This window comes from Diuraphis noxia, unplaced genomic scaffold (assembly GCF_037042655.1).
Source record: "Diuraphis noxia isolate RWA-SAM2 unplaced genomic scaffold, SU_Dnox_SAM2 contig0003, whole genome shotgun sequence".
NCBI lineage: Eukaryota > Metazoa > Arthropoda > Insecta > Hemiptera > Aphididae > Diuraphis > Diuraphis noxia.
Window position 1 is genome coordinate 9,665,798 of NW_028301713.1, and position 12,631 is coordinate 9,678,428.

General features: G+C 32.9%; 1 protein-coding gene across 4 annotated transcripts; it reads right to left on the bottom strand.

Annotated features, from left to right (window-relative positions):
* Nucleotides 1-281: 281 nt before the first annotated feature.
* On the bottom strand, nt 282-11,181 carry LOC107164154 (uncharacterized). Of its 4 annotated transcripts, none has more exons than XR_016191183.1 (6): nt 9,741-11,176; nt 8,435-8,565; nt 8,138-8,317; nt 2,935-3,132; nt 1,495-1,688; nt 282-741 (listed from the first exon to the last, which is right to left on the bottom strand). XR_016191183.1 is itself a non-coding variant. In XM_089224682.1 (6 exons), the coding sequence occupies exons 1-6, from the start codon at nt 9,928-9,930 to the stop codon at nt 1,584-1,586; spliced, it is 1,002 nt and encodes a 333-aa protein (XP_089080808.1). In that variant the 5' UTR covers nt 9,931-11,181; the 3' UTR covers nt 909-1,583. The 4 variants fall into 4 exon arrangements, 3 of the variants coding, with proteins under 3 accessions (XP_089080808.1, XP_089080807.1, XP_089080806.1); XM_089224682.1 differs by lacking the exon at nt 282-741 and adding an exon at nt 3,722-3,919 and having other exon boundaries at nt 909-1,688; nt 9,741-11,181; XM_089224681.1 differs by lacking the exon at nt 282-741 and having other exon boundaries at nt 909-1,688; nt 9,741-9,934; nt 10,199-11,176.
* Between the last annotated feature and the right edge of the window lie 1,450 nt (nt 11,182-12,631).

Genomic DNA, 12,631 nt, shown 5'->3' on the forward strand with positions numbered 1-12,631 from the left:
CCATCCAAGAAAAGTTATCAAACACAACATAACTACTATTTTGTATTTTGTATTTACTGCAGGCTAATAAACTCAGGAGTTGAAGCCTTATTTATAAAAAAAAAAAAAAAAAAAAAAAAAAACGAATAATAAATAATTTAATTTTTTAAAATAAAATAATGAAATTATAACACCATGATATTGTATACATATATATTATTATGGTACAATATTTTGTTGATCATAATGTATAAAATATAATATGATAAAAATAATATTGATTTAAAGTTTAAGTTCTCTTATCTGTGTGATTTTATATGGTTTATATTATGTATTTTATTCTGTTTAAAATGAACCTATACAGTATACACAATACATTCTTCAAACTTTGCGCCTTATAGTAACTACTTCTTGGTGGACTTCATTGTATTGGTCATATACTACTGCAGAGCTGCATGTGCAATTTCCCGAAAGGTCAATGTAGTAATTATATAATATATAAACCGAAAAAATTAGAGCTGATAGGTAAATATTGTATTTTTACTTTTTGTTTTGAAGTGTGATAATTAAATATATTTATCAATCACTAAAATATTTACCGGTACTTACCTATAAATTCCATTTTTTAAATTTCCATGTTATTTAATAATTATTGTACACACTTAAAACTGATTAAAATTGAAATTGTTTGCAATAAAAGTTATAGTTTTTTTAAACGAATAACGAATAATCAGAATATTACTGCGAATAATGTTCAGTGATCTGAAAATATAAATACCTAAATAAACTCAATTATTTTAGTCAACTTTAAAGTATCAAATATTTTATGTCCTGTAGACGAAATTACATTTTAAGCAGAAGTGACCATAATCATTATTACATTTTCCAGCAGTTGTAGGTATTTACTAACAATTTATATAAAAGTTCGGTTTACATGATCTAGATATTATGTATGTTCAATATTATAATAAATTATTTAAATATTATATCTCATATTAAAAAAGTTCACGTTTTAGCTAATGCACATAATAGGTTGTATCATGCTGCTGTACCTATATTTACAACCATCATAATGTCTATAGTCAAACTACTGCACATAATAAAATATTGTGCAAAGGTATTTAATTGCCACCATACAATATCGTGTGCACAACTTTTATATTACAATCAAATATTTTTGGAATTTAAAAATGTTCACGAAAAACTCCACAAAGCTCTGACGGAGCACTCCACTATAAAATCGGCAGAAGATCCGTCAACCTAAGATTAAAACCACGGCTACCACAGGATAAACTACTCGAACCTAAAGAAGACACCTCAGATTCAGACATGGATCTGGACATATAATTAACCAAAAATTAGTAAAAATTGTAAATACTATGTTTACACATAATCAAAATTGTAAATTTATGACATTTAAAAAATACTCGGTGTACACAATTAAATTAATAAATAAAAAAAAAACATTTTTTGCTTCAGAGCAATGGAAAATGTTTTTTTTTTTTTTAATACTACCGTATTTTTCTATTCAACATCTCGTGTAATTTTGTTTTGTTTTCAACAAAAGTCAACAACATTTTTAACTTTATAACGCGGACAGTCCTTCAATTCTCGTACTTGATGTAATTTCGAATAAGGCATCTTTCTCTTTGCTGAATTTCCAGATATCTGTACAATTTTATGAAATGCAGTGCATCCGTCTCAATATTCTAAAACAAACGAAAACATTTTTATCGGTTACTAATTCATTGTATTTCATGATATTCGTAAATCGCAATAATATTGTATAGGTATTTGTATATGTCGTCAACGTTTTTCTCTTGGTTGTAGGTGAATTTTAAATTAAAATCAACAATCATTTCAAACAACAAAAAATTTAGTAGGCATTAGAAAACAAACGTCGTACACGAATTAAAATAATTTATATTATTATGTACCTACTTCAAATTACAATATTATTTCATGATGAGAGTATAAAATGATGAACGCGTGTTGTCCAAAATTTGAGTTCCCAATACGGCAATACCATATACCATTTTTTTATTGTCTGGATGATTTACATAATGACAAGTATAAGTAGATTTTGGAAAATTTATCTATTTTCAAAAATGCAGAGAAGGTCCGATTAAATTGAAATCAAATTAACTAGGTAGGTATTTATAATCTTATGAAATTTTCTCTTTTGTCTACAAAAGTTTATAATTGATCATGAAAAAAAAAAACTTAAACTGCATTACTATACGTTATTCACTATTTAACAGTGGCGTATTTAAGGGGGGGGGGGCTAATGGGACAAATGCCCCAAGCGGCAAATTTTAGGGGGAGAGTGGAAGCGTGTATACTAGCGCGTATACATTAAATGCGCCACTGCTATTTAGGTCGGACATTTAGTAAATAAGAAAGCAATTATTGCGAAGTGTAAACAAATAATAAATATACAGTTTGCGTAAAAGAAAAAGTAATCGCTAAAAACATTTGTTTGCGATTAGTGCAGCTTTTGGTGAAATTCTCGATTTTTATAAGTTACTACACTGGAATAAGTAATATAGAGAGGGTGTAGAGTGGGCACAACGACGATGGCCGTTATATGTGTAGAATTCAATCGACTTTTCTCTGCAAATACGCTATTATCTACTACAGAACAATTTTTTTTTTAAATATGACAGAACTAGGGAATTATAAAAATAAGGGAATGAAAAACGAATCATTTTGCAGGTGGGCAAAGTTCACATACGACGATGGCCGTTATGTTTTGAATTCAATCGAATTTTCTCTACAAATACGCTTATATACTACAGGACAATTTTTTTATTTTTTTTTAAATATTAAACACATTTTTTCCGTTTTATTCTACGCGTTTATGCCTACATTTAGGTGTGCGGAATCATAAGAATAACGAAACGAAAAACGATACATTTCGCATCAGACTTCAGGCGCACTCGCAATTATACTCACGCGGACAGACATCTGGCCGGACTGGCCGATGACCACCGGATATGACGAGAAAACGCCATCGTTGATGTGTCCTGGTTGATGTACGGAAATCGTCATGCACACTGTCCTGTCGCCCGTCCCTCGATACCAGTCGATTATGTGATGGCACACAGCCGATATAACACAATGTCTGTAGGTCGTTGCGGTTTTTATTGCTTCCTACGCATAACAATATTATATAATACATCATCAACAATGAAGCCGGAGCGATTTGGCGACAAATCGGTATCAATATCAATTATTAAAATCGATAAATATAAAAGCGAACAATTTAAGGTTAGAAAAATGGATGTCCGACACTGTATTACCCGTACTGAACTGTGTTTAATTACATGCGTTGTACTCGTATTATGTCGACAATAAATTGTTGTTATTATATATTATTTTTATTTAATACCATTATAATCATATTTTTATGCAGTTGGTCCACAAAGACATAACAATATACGATTATAATGCTATAAATAATAGTCATATTATTATTATTGTTTTATTGAAATATTTGTATTACAAAATATGGTCTCGACAATTAATATCATATTATTATACTTTTTTTTTTTAACGCAGTTACGATACGCGTAATATAATATATATATATCAGCATTGGCCGGAAATCAATTTCACTCATCATGGTCAACCAAAATTGAATCGATTTTTAAAATATTATAATATTTGCAGGTTGTCAATGATCTATGCAGTCTCGATAACAATATTATTCATATTGCGTAATATTAAAATATGTTCGAACGGTGAAGGTGCGTACAAACTGTGGCGTAAAATAATTGTCGATCCAATTCGGAGTCAAAAGATTCACAACGTTCTGCGTTTTCACCGTACACTGTGAATCATATTTTCTCGGTTCGAATTTCGTTTTTTTCTTAGCTTCGGTTATGTCCACGAAATGTTTGCCCCAGACGTACACGTCCGACAATTCGTGCACTTCGCACTGATGCACACGAACAAGGGTGCAGAACACATAATTCATCATATTATATTTTATTCAAGGTGTAACCGTGTGAGCATTAAATTATAATGGCTAAAACACCGAAATCCAGAAATATGACTTCATAAATAATATCATAATATAATACATATTTTTGTTTTCAATGTTAATATTCGCATTTGATGAGTTCGTGGAATTTAGCGCAATATTAAGAAATGTATCTTATACGAATATAATTAATTTTTTTTTTTTTTTTTTTATTATTAAAAGAAACTTTGTAAACAATTAGCTTCGACAATTATGATTATAAATATTACATATGAAAGCAAGATTAACAACAAAAATAATATTACAGATAAATTAAATTTTTAAACCAGTCTGGTTGAAGAAGGATAAAAGTGAGGTAATAATTGGTACATTTGATGAAGAGAGAATGGATTGAGTGTCGAGTTTGATATTAAAGGAGTGAATTAGGGTGAAGAGGGTATTGCGTTGGGGAACCAGAGAGGGACAGTGAAAGAGTATGTGTGAGATATCACAAATCATGGGATCGTGAACGTGGAACATACATAAAGGAGAGTCATTGAGAGAAAGTTTATAAGAGTGAGAAGGTAGTAAGGTGTGTCCAAATCTTAGACGTGAAAAAGAGGTAATTATTTTACGATTTAATTTGAGGTTGTGAAACCAAGGATGAGAGGGGATAGATGGTGAGATATTTTTGTACCAAGAGGCATAATTGGGGGCTAGATTGTTCCATTGGTTGCGCCATAAATTATAAATATGGTATTTTAATAAGGGACAAAAATCGGTCCAGGGAATTAGAGTTGGAGAAGGACAGCAGAACGAGGAGGTGGATTTTGCAATGGAGTCCGCTATTTCATTTCCTTTTATACCAGAATGGCCGGGCACCCAAAGGAATTCAACTATAAAATCTGAAAGGGTAAGTTCATATAGAAGTTGCCTGATCCTGATGGAAATAGGAGAAGGACGGGAATTGAAAAAATCGGAGGAGAGGCTGAGAAGACATGATAAGGAATCGGAGACGATAAGATAACTGCTGGGGGGGAGGGCAGAGATGGTTGAAAGTGCTTCTAATATTGCAAAGCATTCCGTGGTGAATGAGGAGGCAGAAGAGGGTAGATTATTAGACATGGAGATGTGTAAGTCAGGAATGAAAAAAGCGTAACCAGCCGAAAGAGGGGAAACTGAACCATCTGTATAAATTAGGGTGGAATTTGGAAAATTATTTTGAATGTAGTCTAAGAAAAGATTGTTGACGATGATGGGTGATATAGATTTAAGTGCCTTGGAAGTAAAGTTTAGAAAATGTCTGTTGGTGTGAACTATAGGTGAATACGAGAGAGCCAAATAATTAATTTCATATAAGGGTAATTTTTTGGAATTGATAACAAAATCGCGGATTGAAGATAAGGAATACGCCGTGGAGGCAAGAATTGGGAGAGATTTTTTAACGTAACGCCAGGAGAAGTATATGTCAAGAAAGGAATTAAATATTGAGGGATGACGAAGGGAGAAATTTTTCAGTAGAAATTTACCAGCCAACCATCTGTTTCTGATATTAAAGGGGGGGCATGCCGTCTCGATCTCAACGGCCGCATTAGGGGTAGATTTAAGGGCACCAATAATTGACTTAAGGCAGGAGTTTTGGAGATTATTTATTTTTTTCCAATGTGAATAGGAAGCGGAACCTGATAAAAAACATCCATAGTCAAGTTTGGACCTTATAACAGCTTTGTAAATGATTAAAAGTGTGGAGGGGTGTGATCCCCACCACGTATTGGAAATTGATCTAAGGAAGTTGGCCCAAAGAGAGGTAAATTTAATGAGATGTTGAAGATGTGGAGCCCAGCGTAGTTTGGAGTCTAGTGTTAGTCCTAAGTACTTTATGTTCTGGACAATTGGGATTGGAAAATCGTTTATAGTGATATCTGAAGAGAGAAGATAACGTCTTCTGGTGAAAATCATGGCCTTACATTTTTCGGGAGCTACAGAGAAAAAGGAAGAAGATAGGAGGTTTTGTAGGAGATTGAGCGAATTGTTTAAGGAGTCAATAGCGAGATCGATATTTGATTTGTAGGAGAATATGACAAGATCATCAGCATACACTAGGCACTCATGTCCAAGTGTATTTAGTTGTTTAATAATGAAATTCATATACAAATTAAAAAGAATGGGACTTAGGCAGCTACCTTGGGGTAGACCTGTGTAAGTGGAGCGTATGTTTGTAGAGCCGTATGGGGATGTGAATTTTAGAGTTCTATGTGAAAACAAGAGGGAGATAAGGTTAATGAATATAGGGGGTAGTTGGAGTGAATTAAGGTGAGATAGGAGAGTTGGTATATGGACAGAATCAAAGGCACCACGAATGTCGATAAAGGCTGCAGGTAAGAAATGTTTGTTGTTAAAAGATTGGTAAATTTTACTCGAAAAATTTGCGAGGCAATCGAGTGTGCCTCTTCCTTTTCTGAAAGCATATAGGTTGTCAGAGAGAATAGAGTTATGTTCAAGCCACCAATCTAGGCGGTTCTTAAGAATAAATTCCATAGTTTTGCATAACGCTGAGGATAGGGCGATGGGCCTAAATGCAGTGGTAGAGTTGACTTTGGGAATAGGTATGACTATGAACTCTTTCCAGGAGTCAGGAATTTTATTGAGGAGGAGAATTTTGTTGAGTATAATCAAAAGGTACTCGACGGCATTAGTAGGAAGGTGTTTGAGCATAACAGGTGAAATGTTGTCAGGGCCGGAGGCGATTGATTTACGTGAGGCAATGGCGGCGTTTAGCTCACTTAAGGTTATAGGCATGGAGATTATGTTATTAGTAAGTGAATTTGAGGCAGGCGAAATTGAATTATGTAAGGCTTCGGAAGATGAAGGGACATAACATGGTGCTACTTTACAACAGAAATCATTGAACCAACTGTCATTGTGAGGACGAGAGCGAGTAACAATACTATTGCGAAAGCGTTTAGCGGTGGCCCAGGTAGATTGAATGGATGAAGAAGGGTTGAGGTTCATACAAACTTGTTTCCAAAATATAATTAATTATTGAACAATTCCAAAACGGGTTGATTTGACAACGTACGACGAAACATAAAAATTATACGTCTAGAATAATATTACGGTATTTCACAAAGAAAACGATGTAGTTGTTCATTTTTTCCGGAAATTACCCAACAATCAGGTGTAATAAATAACTGAGTGAATAACCAAAAGAGTTTAGGTAAATATATCCAAAAAAAGTGTTTGGAAAACTTTAAGCATATTAATATAAAACCCCTTAATTTTGAAAGAATAGTAAGCGTGTTTCTAATAATTCAATAATTCAAAAAATAAAAATAAAAATATAATAAATGGTAAATATTTCGATACTTTTTTTCGTTTTCTCATTTTACCGCGACCATGACATCGTGAGTAGCGCTTTTACTTATTTGTATTTTCATTTTGAAAAAAAAAAATCAAACACGAAATTTATTGAATATGAAGTATAATGACAAAGAAAGGTATATGTGTTAACCCACATGATATAACTAACATTTAAAGTAAAAAAAAAAAAAACATCAAAATAATATTGTGTTTCGTCGTGTCCCGTGGGTATTAAACCTAATTAATCGTGTTGATGTTATTTTTACTTCGAAATATTTTATATTATTCGTATATTTTGGACTATACGATGCGTGCGGTAGTCGTGTTCTGTTTTTTACGTTTGATTGTCGCTAAATTTTACGAATAAATCGTCACTCTATAAAATCATATACAGAGTGATCCTTTTATCAAACAACACTCATATGGTGTTTGTGTGTAAATACCACCTAACATACACCTATATAACACACAAATACCAGCCAAAACCATCCAACTTTGGAAGGCTATATCTTGTAAACGGATTAACGAAAAATGAAAATTTAAACGTGAAAATTCATCAAAAAAATAGCCTTTTTAGTTTATGAAATTTTAAGTATAGGTTGTCATTTGAAAATCAAAAGTTGATAATGGTTTACCTGATACATATATAAAGGTGAAAATATTTAAAAAATATATAGTTTTAGAACAAGATGGATCTAAAATTTTGAAAAAAAAAAAATTTAAATAAATTCATATAATAGTCCCACCATTGAAAGTATACGCGGATTACAATATTTTACTTTTTTATTGGACCGTTATATATGACACGACGTAGGTACATCACGATGAACTTACGTCAAGTTTTCGTGCAATAAGCCCCAACGCTTTGCTCACGTGATGTCTAGACAAACCGGTAAAGTTGCACTTGCGCAGACGAGTCGCGACTTCTGCGAAAATCTGTAACCACGTGTTTGACCACGGTCCCATTACCACGACCCTGGCATCCGGATTGGCCAGAAGATCGAACGATTTGGCCTGTTACCATTTTATCATATTATATTACGCGTTAAAATTTAAATTTTCGAAAAGGATTTTTTTTGTTTTCATAGACGTAAATTCTAGAGAATATAAGGGGCACTCGTTAGGCATGACCTTTTTGAAAACATGCTCCAAGTTTTGGACGTTTTCGAGAACTTTACGATCCGGCAGGTTCAAGTTAGTCATTAGCAGGAGGCAGTCGGCCTTCAGGAACGCATCGTGGCAATCTCCGGTCACGATTAATTCTGTAAACAGATTTTTTTATTATTATGATGATGATGACTTTATAAAAAATATTCACAAAAAAATATGATAAACAGTAATTGTCGGGATACGCGAATCCCAGAAACGATGGGAATTATAATTATTTATATCTCTCTGGTGCCTATATTATTATGTCGCAGGCATTTAATTAAATTCCCAGAAGTTTGACTATACCTAAAGCCATCAGGCAAGTGTGATAAAAACGAAATGTTTTTGTATTAATTTAAAGCCTGTATATTTCTTGTAAATTATTTCTTGATATTCTATAAAACAAATTATGTCTAATAATTTATTCATATTAGGGTTAAATACGCTGGTACTTAAATAAAATATTATTTTAAATTTCGTGGCCTTCGGTACTATTTTCTTTAAAATTTAAACTATATAAACATAATATAGATATTTGCTTATATTAGGCAATCGTATTCCAAAGAAATTACAAATATTTCATGTGCCCATATATACATACAATGTTAAGAAATCATAAATAATTTTTATATAGAATAACAATAAATGATTAAAAATAAAATAAAGTAAAATTTTTAAAATAATACAAAAAAATTTCATTTTTATTATTTACTTGACTTGAAATAGGCATTCAGTTTGACGTCTGAACATTTAATTAAATGACTTTGTATTTAACTAAACGTCTAGGTGGATAGCACCAATCGCATAAAAATTAAATTCTTTGACTATTTGCCTAACAATTTAGTAAAATATCTGATTTGATCATATTATATGCTCAAGACACGTCCTGTGAAACGTTACAAAATGTACATAGGTAGTAATAATTATAATTATTTTATAATATTAATCTCTTTTTAAAATATAATCTGTATCGATATTTATTATGTATACTATACATTTTTGCTATTACGATTAGTTACTATTAAATTATTGATCGCTATATATCTACCATGGCCTATATATAATATAAAGGTAAATAGCCGATGATGGGCTCTAATGGAGATCGATTTTGTTTTCCGCTCAAAAATATTGTACAGGAAATATCGATAATTACAACGCGAGAGAATAATATTGTTTATCTATGTCTAGTAAATAATATCCGCGTCTTTGAATAAACGCAAGTCTTATTATTTCCAAGACTTTAACGATCTTCATTAGGTTAGTGCTGTTAGTATAGGTAGGTATATACCATTTAAGTTGGTAAAACAACAATTTTTAATGTGTTCAGCCGTTTCTTTTACTCCGTTCACGTCCAAAGTTAAAATAAATACGTCCAACTTGTTGTCGGCGAACACTTTCCTCTGGAATATGTTGAACACCAACTCGATGCTGAACACATTGCAGTGATCCACGGAGATCACGAGTTTTGTAACATTCATTACGCTATAATATTAATAGGTTAGTATCAAAGTCCAGTTTTTTTTTTTTAAACATATAGCTGTTATAAACAGCTACATACGCCGAGTACATAATATTATATTGTTTGGAAACTTTATTACTGCCACGGAAACAAGATACGAAGGTATATTCGTCATGGATATTATACCGTTGATTTCAATATTAGTCTTATAGCCACATGATAAAATTATATTATTATTCGAGTGCAGAATATTCTATACATCACCTGCAGAACTAATCACAACCTACCCGAATCACTCGCAAAAAGTCTTAACAATCATCCCCAATCCATAGTCGACATCACCCAATTCTTCATCACAGCCACCAACCCCTTCAGACCAAAATTTAATTTCTGGAACAAGCTCACTTTATATTATGTAATAGTTTTAATTATTGTGTAAGCCCAATATGGCCCATGTTGCCGAGGGTCTAAAATTAAAAAAAAAACAACGATATTATTATTTTATTTTAAACTATAAGATAAATATATATTATAAATTATAGTAATATTTATAATCAATAATAATTCGTTGTCATAAAATTTTGATTTTATTATATTGTTTCTTCAAACGGTTCAAGTCACTCGCCGATAATTGGTATCTATCAGACAGAACAGATTAATGTAGTAACTCTTATTCTAATAATTTATAAATAACAATTTTGTTTTTTAATTCGATCGCATTATGATCATATTATTGTTAGTTGCATATCACACAGTGTATTTTACATATAAACCCTAATAAATAAAAAGTTTTTTTTTCAGTTTTCCATATATATTATAATAGATTATAATGATTATATTATTTGAAAAATATTCTTTTACGAAAATTGAAATAAAAATTATAAGGTAGGTAACAAATAATAAAATAGCAAAAAACCTATATGTACCTATTATAATGGTACATACTATGGTATTATTTAATTTTTATGGATAATATTATTGTATTAAATTCTATACGAATCACTAATGTATTTATTTTTTTTTTTTTGTTTCTAATCAACAGTTTCTTATAAACTCAACTAATAGACGCCTATCAGCCTCTCATAACGTGCAGGTAGTATTTTTACTTTTTATAGAGGTATGCGAGGTAGGTAATAAAGGAAATAATAATTAATATCAAACATAACCAACTAATTAAAAGTATAATAATATTATTACTATTAATTGTTTAAAACTTTCATAAAACAATGACGGTGTAACATAAAACGTATACTTACATTTTATAAATATATGTATATATATATAATCAGATTAAAATTTAACTGCATCTTAGTAATTTGAAAACTTAAAAACATTTTTATGACACAATTATTACAGTGCAACGTGCACCAATAGTGTTAAAATAATTTTATAATAGATTTTATTATTGTCCTAAGTTGATCGTAAGAAACAACAATAATAACAAAAATTAACTACTTTATCATGAATATTGTGTTATGAATATCGGTATCATAAAAAACAGCTACCTAAATATGAAAATATTAAATATCAATTATAGCAGTTAGAATTGACAATAAAAATATTTCGTTAATAATTACACAATAATAACATATTATATTATTATCATCAATGATTAATAATAATAATAAGTATTATTCAACAAACAAACATCAGCGCCGGCGAAAGGGGAGGGCAGAAATGGCAACTGCCCATCGCCCTTCATCGCATTTTATGATTCTTATAACTTTGTAAGCCGATAATTTTGTTTTCAAATTAATAAATACCTATAAAAATTCAACGCTTTCTATTGGTTCACTGAACTCATGCTGTCATCGTTTTATTCCCGATGCGATCCGCCGACTCCAAGATCAGCTGTACGACACGGCAGCCGAGATCATGCGACAGGACGGCCACTGCTGCGGTGAACGGCGACCGCGCAAGCCAGTTTCGACGACGCCGTGACAATAATATCGCCGCGGAATCCGTCCTCGAACAGAACGTCAGCGGTCAGCGGCAGTCAGAGACAGGCTGGCTGGTCGAGAATATATATAATATGGCCTACGCAGTCTCGCAGATCTTGACGATAACGAAATGGATGGCACGGTTCGGCGTGCCCGACGTCATCGCCATCACCGACCAAGGCAGTCAGTTCGAATAGGATCTGTTCAAATGTTTGATCACCTTTTCGGCATCATATCCAGCACATTCGATCACCCTCAGGCCAACGGAACGGTATAGTACGTTTTCATCGCGCGCCGCGCGCGAATCGCCGCTGCAGCAGTGCAGGTCAGCCAAGCTGCTTATCGTACCACTCGCGCTGCGCAGCACAGTCAAAGCGGCCGCCGTCGAACAACATTCAGCCGGGTATTGGTATACGGCACCATCATGCTCAGACTCCCAGGCGAGTACTTTCACCCCGCTCAACGCGAGCCGCGACCATCACCTGAGCTGGTAGCCGCGTAGCGATACTCAACGAGACAGCTCGCGCACTCAACGCACTACGTTCGTGCCTTGCAGAGCCGGGTCAGTCATCACGATGACGTGTTTGTCTATAGATCGACCACCGCTTCAACCACGTTACGAGCGCCCATTCGTCGTACTCATCGATCGACTCAAACCAGCGTCATCCTAACCTAACCTAACCGACCACCACGCGTATACGCGGTCCAATCCGTCGACGTCCAACCGAATTTCGCACCGTCTTTCTTGTCGTTGTATAATATTCGTTACCGACCGACGCA

Bases quoted from the DNA above. Each gene is read 5' to 3' on its own strand.
- LOC107164154 (XM_089224682.1), bottom strand. From the start codon at position 9,930: ATGAATGTTACAAAACTCGTGATCTCCGTGGATCACTGCAATGTGTTC. The intron at 8,318-8,434 runs GTCATGCCTAAC...AAATGGTAACAG, and splicing joins TGGAGCATGTTTTCAAAAAG to GCCAAATCGTTCGATCTTCT. The intron at 3,920-8,137 runs GTAAGTTCATCG...CGTGTGCATCAG, and splicing joins TTATTGCACGAAAACTTGAC to TGCGAAGTGCACGAATTGTC.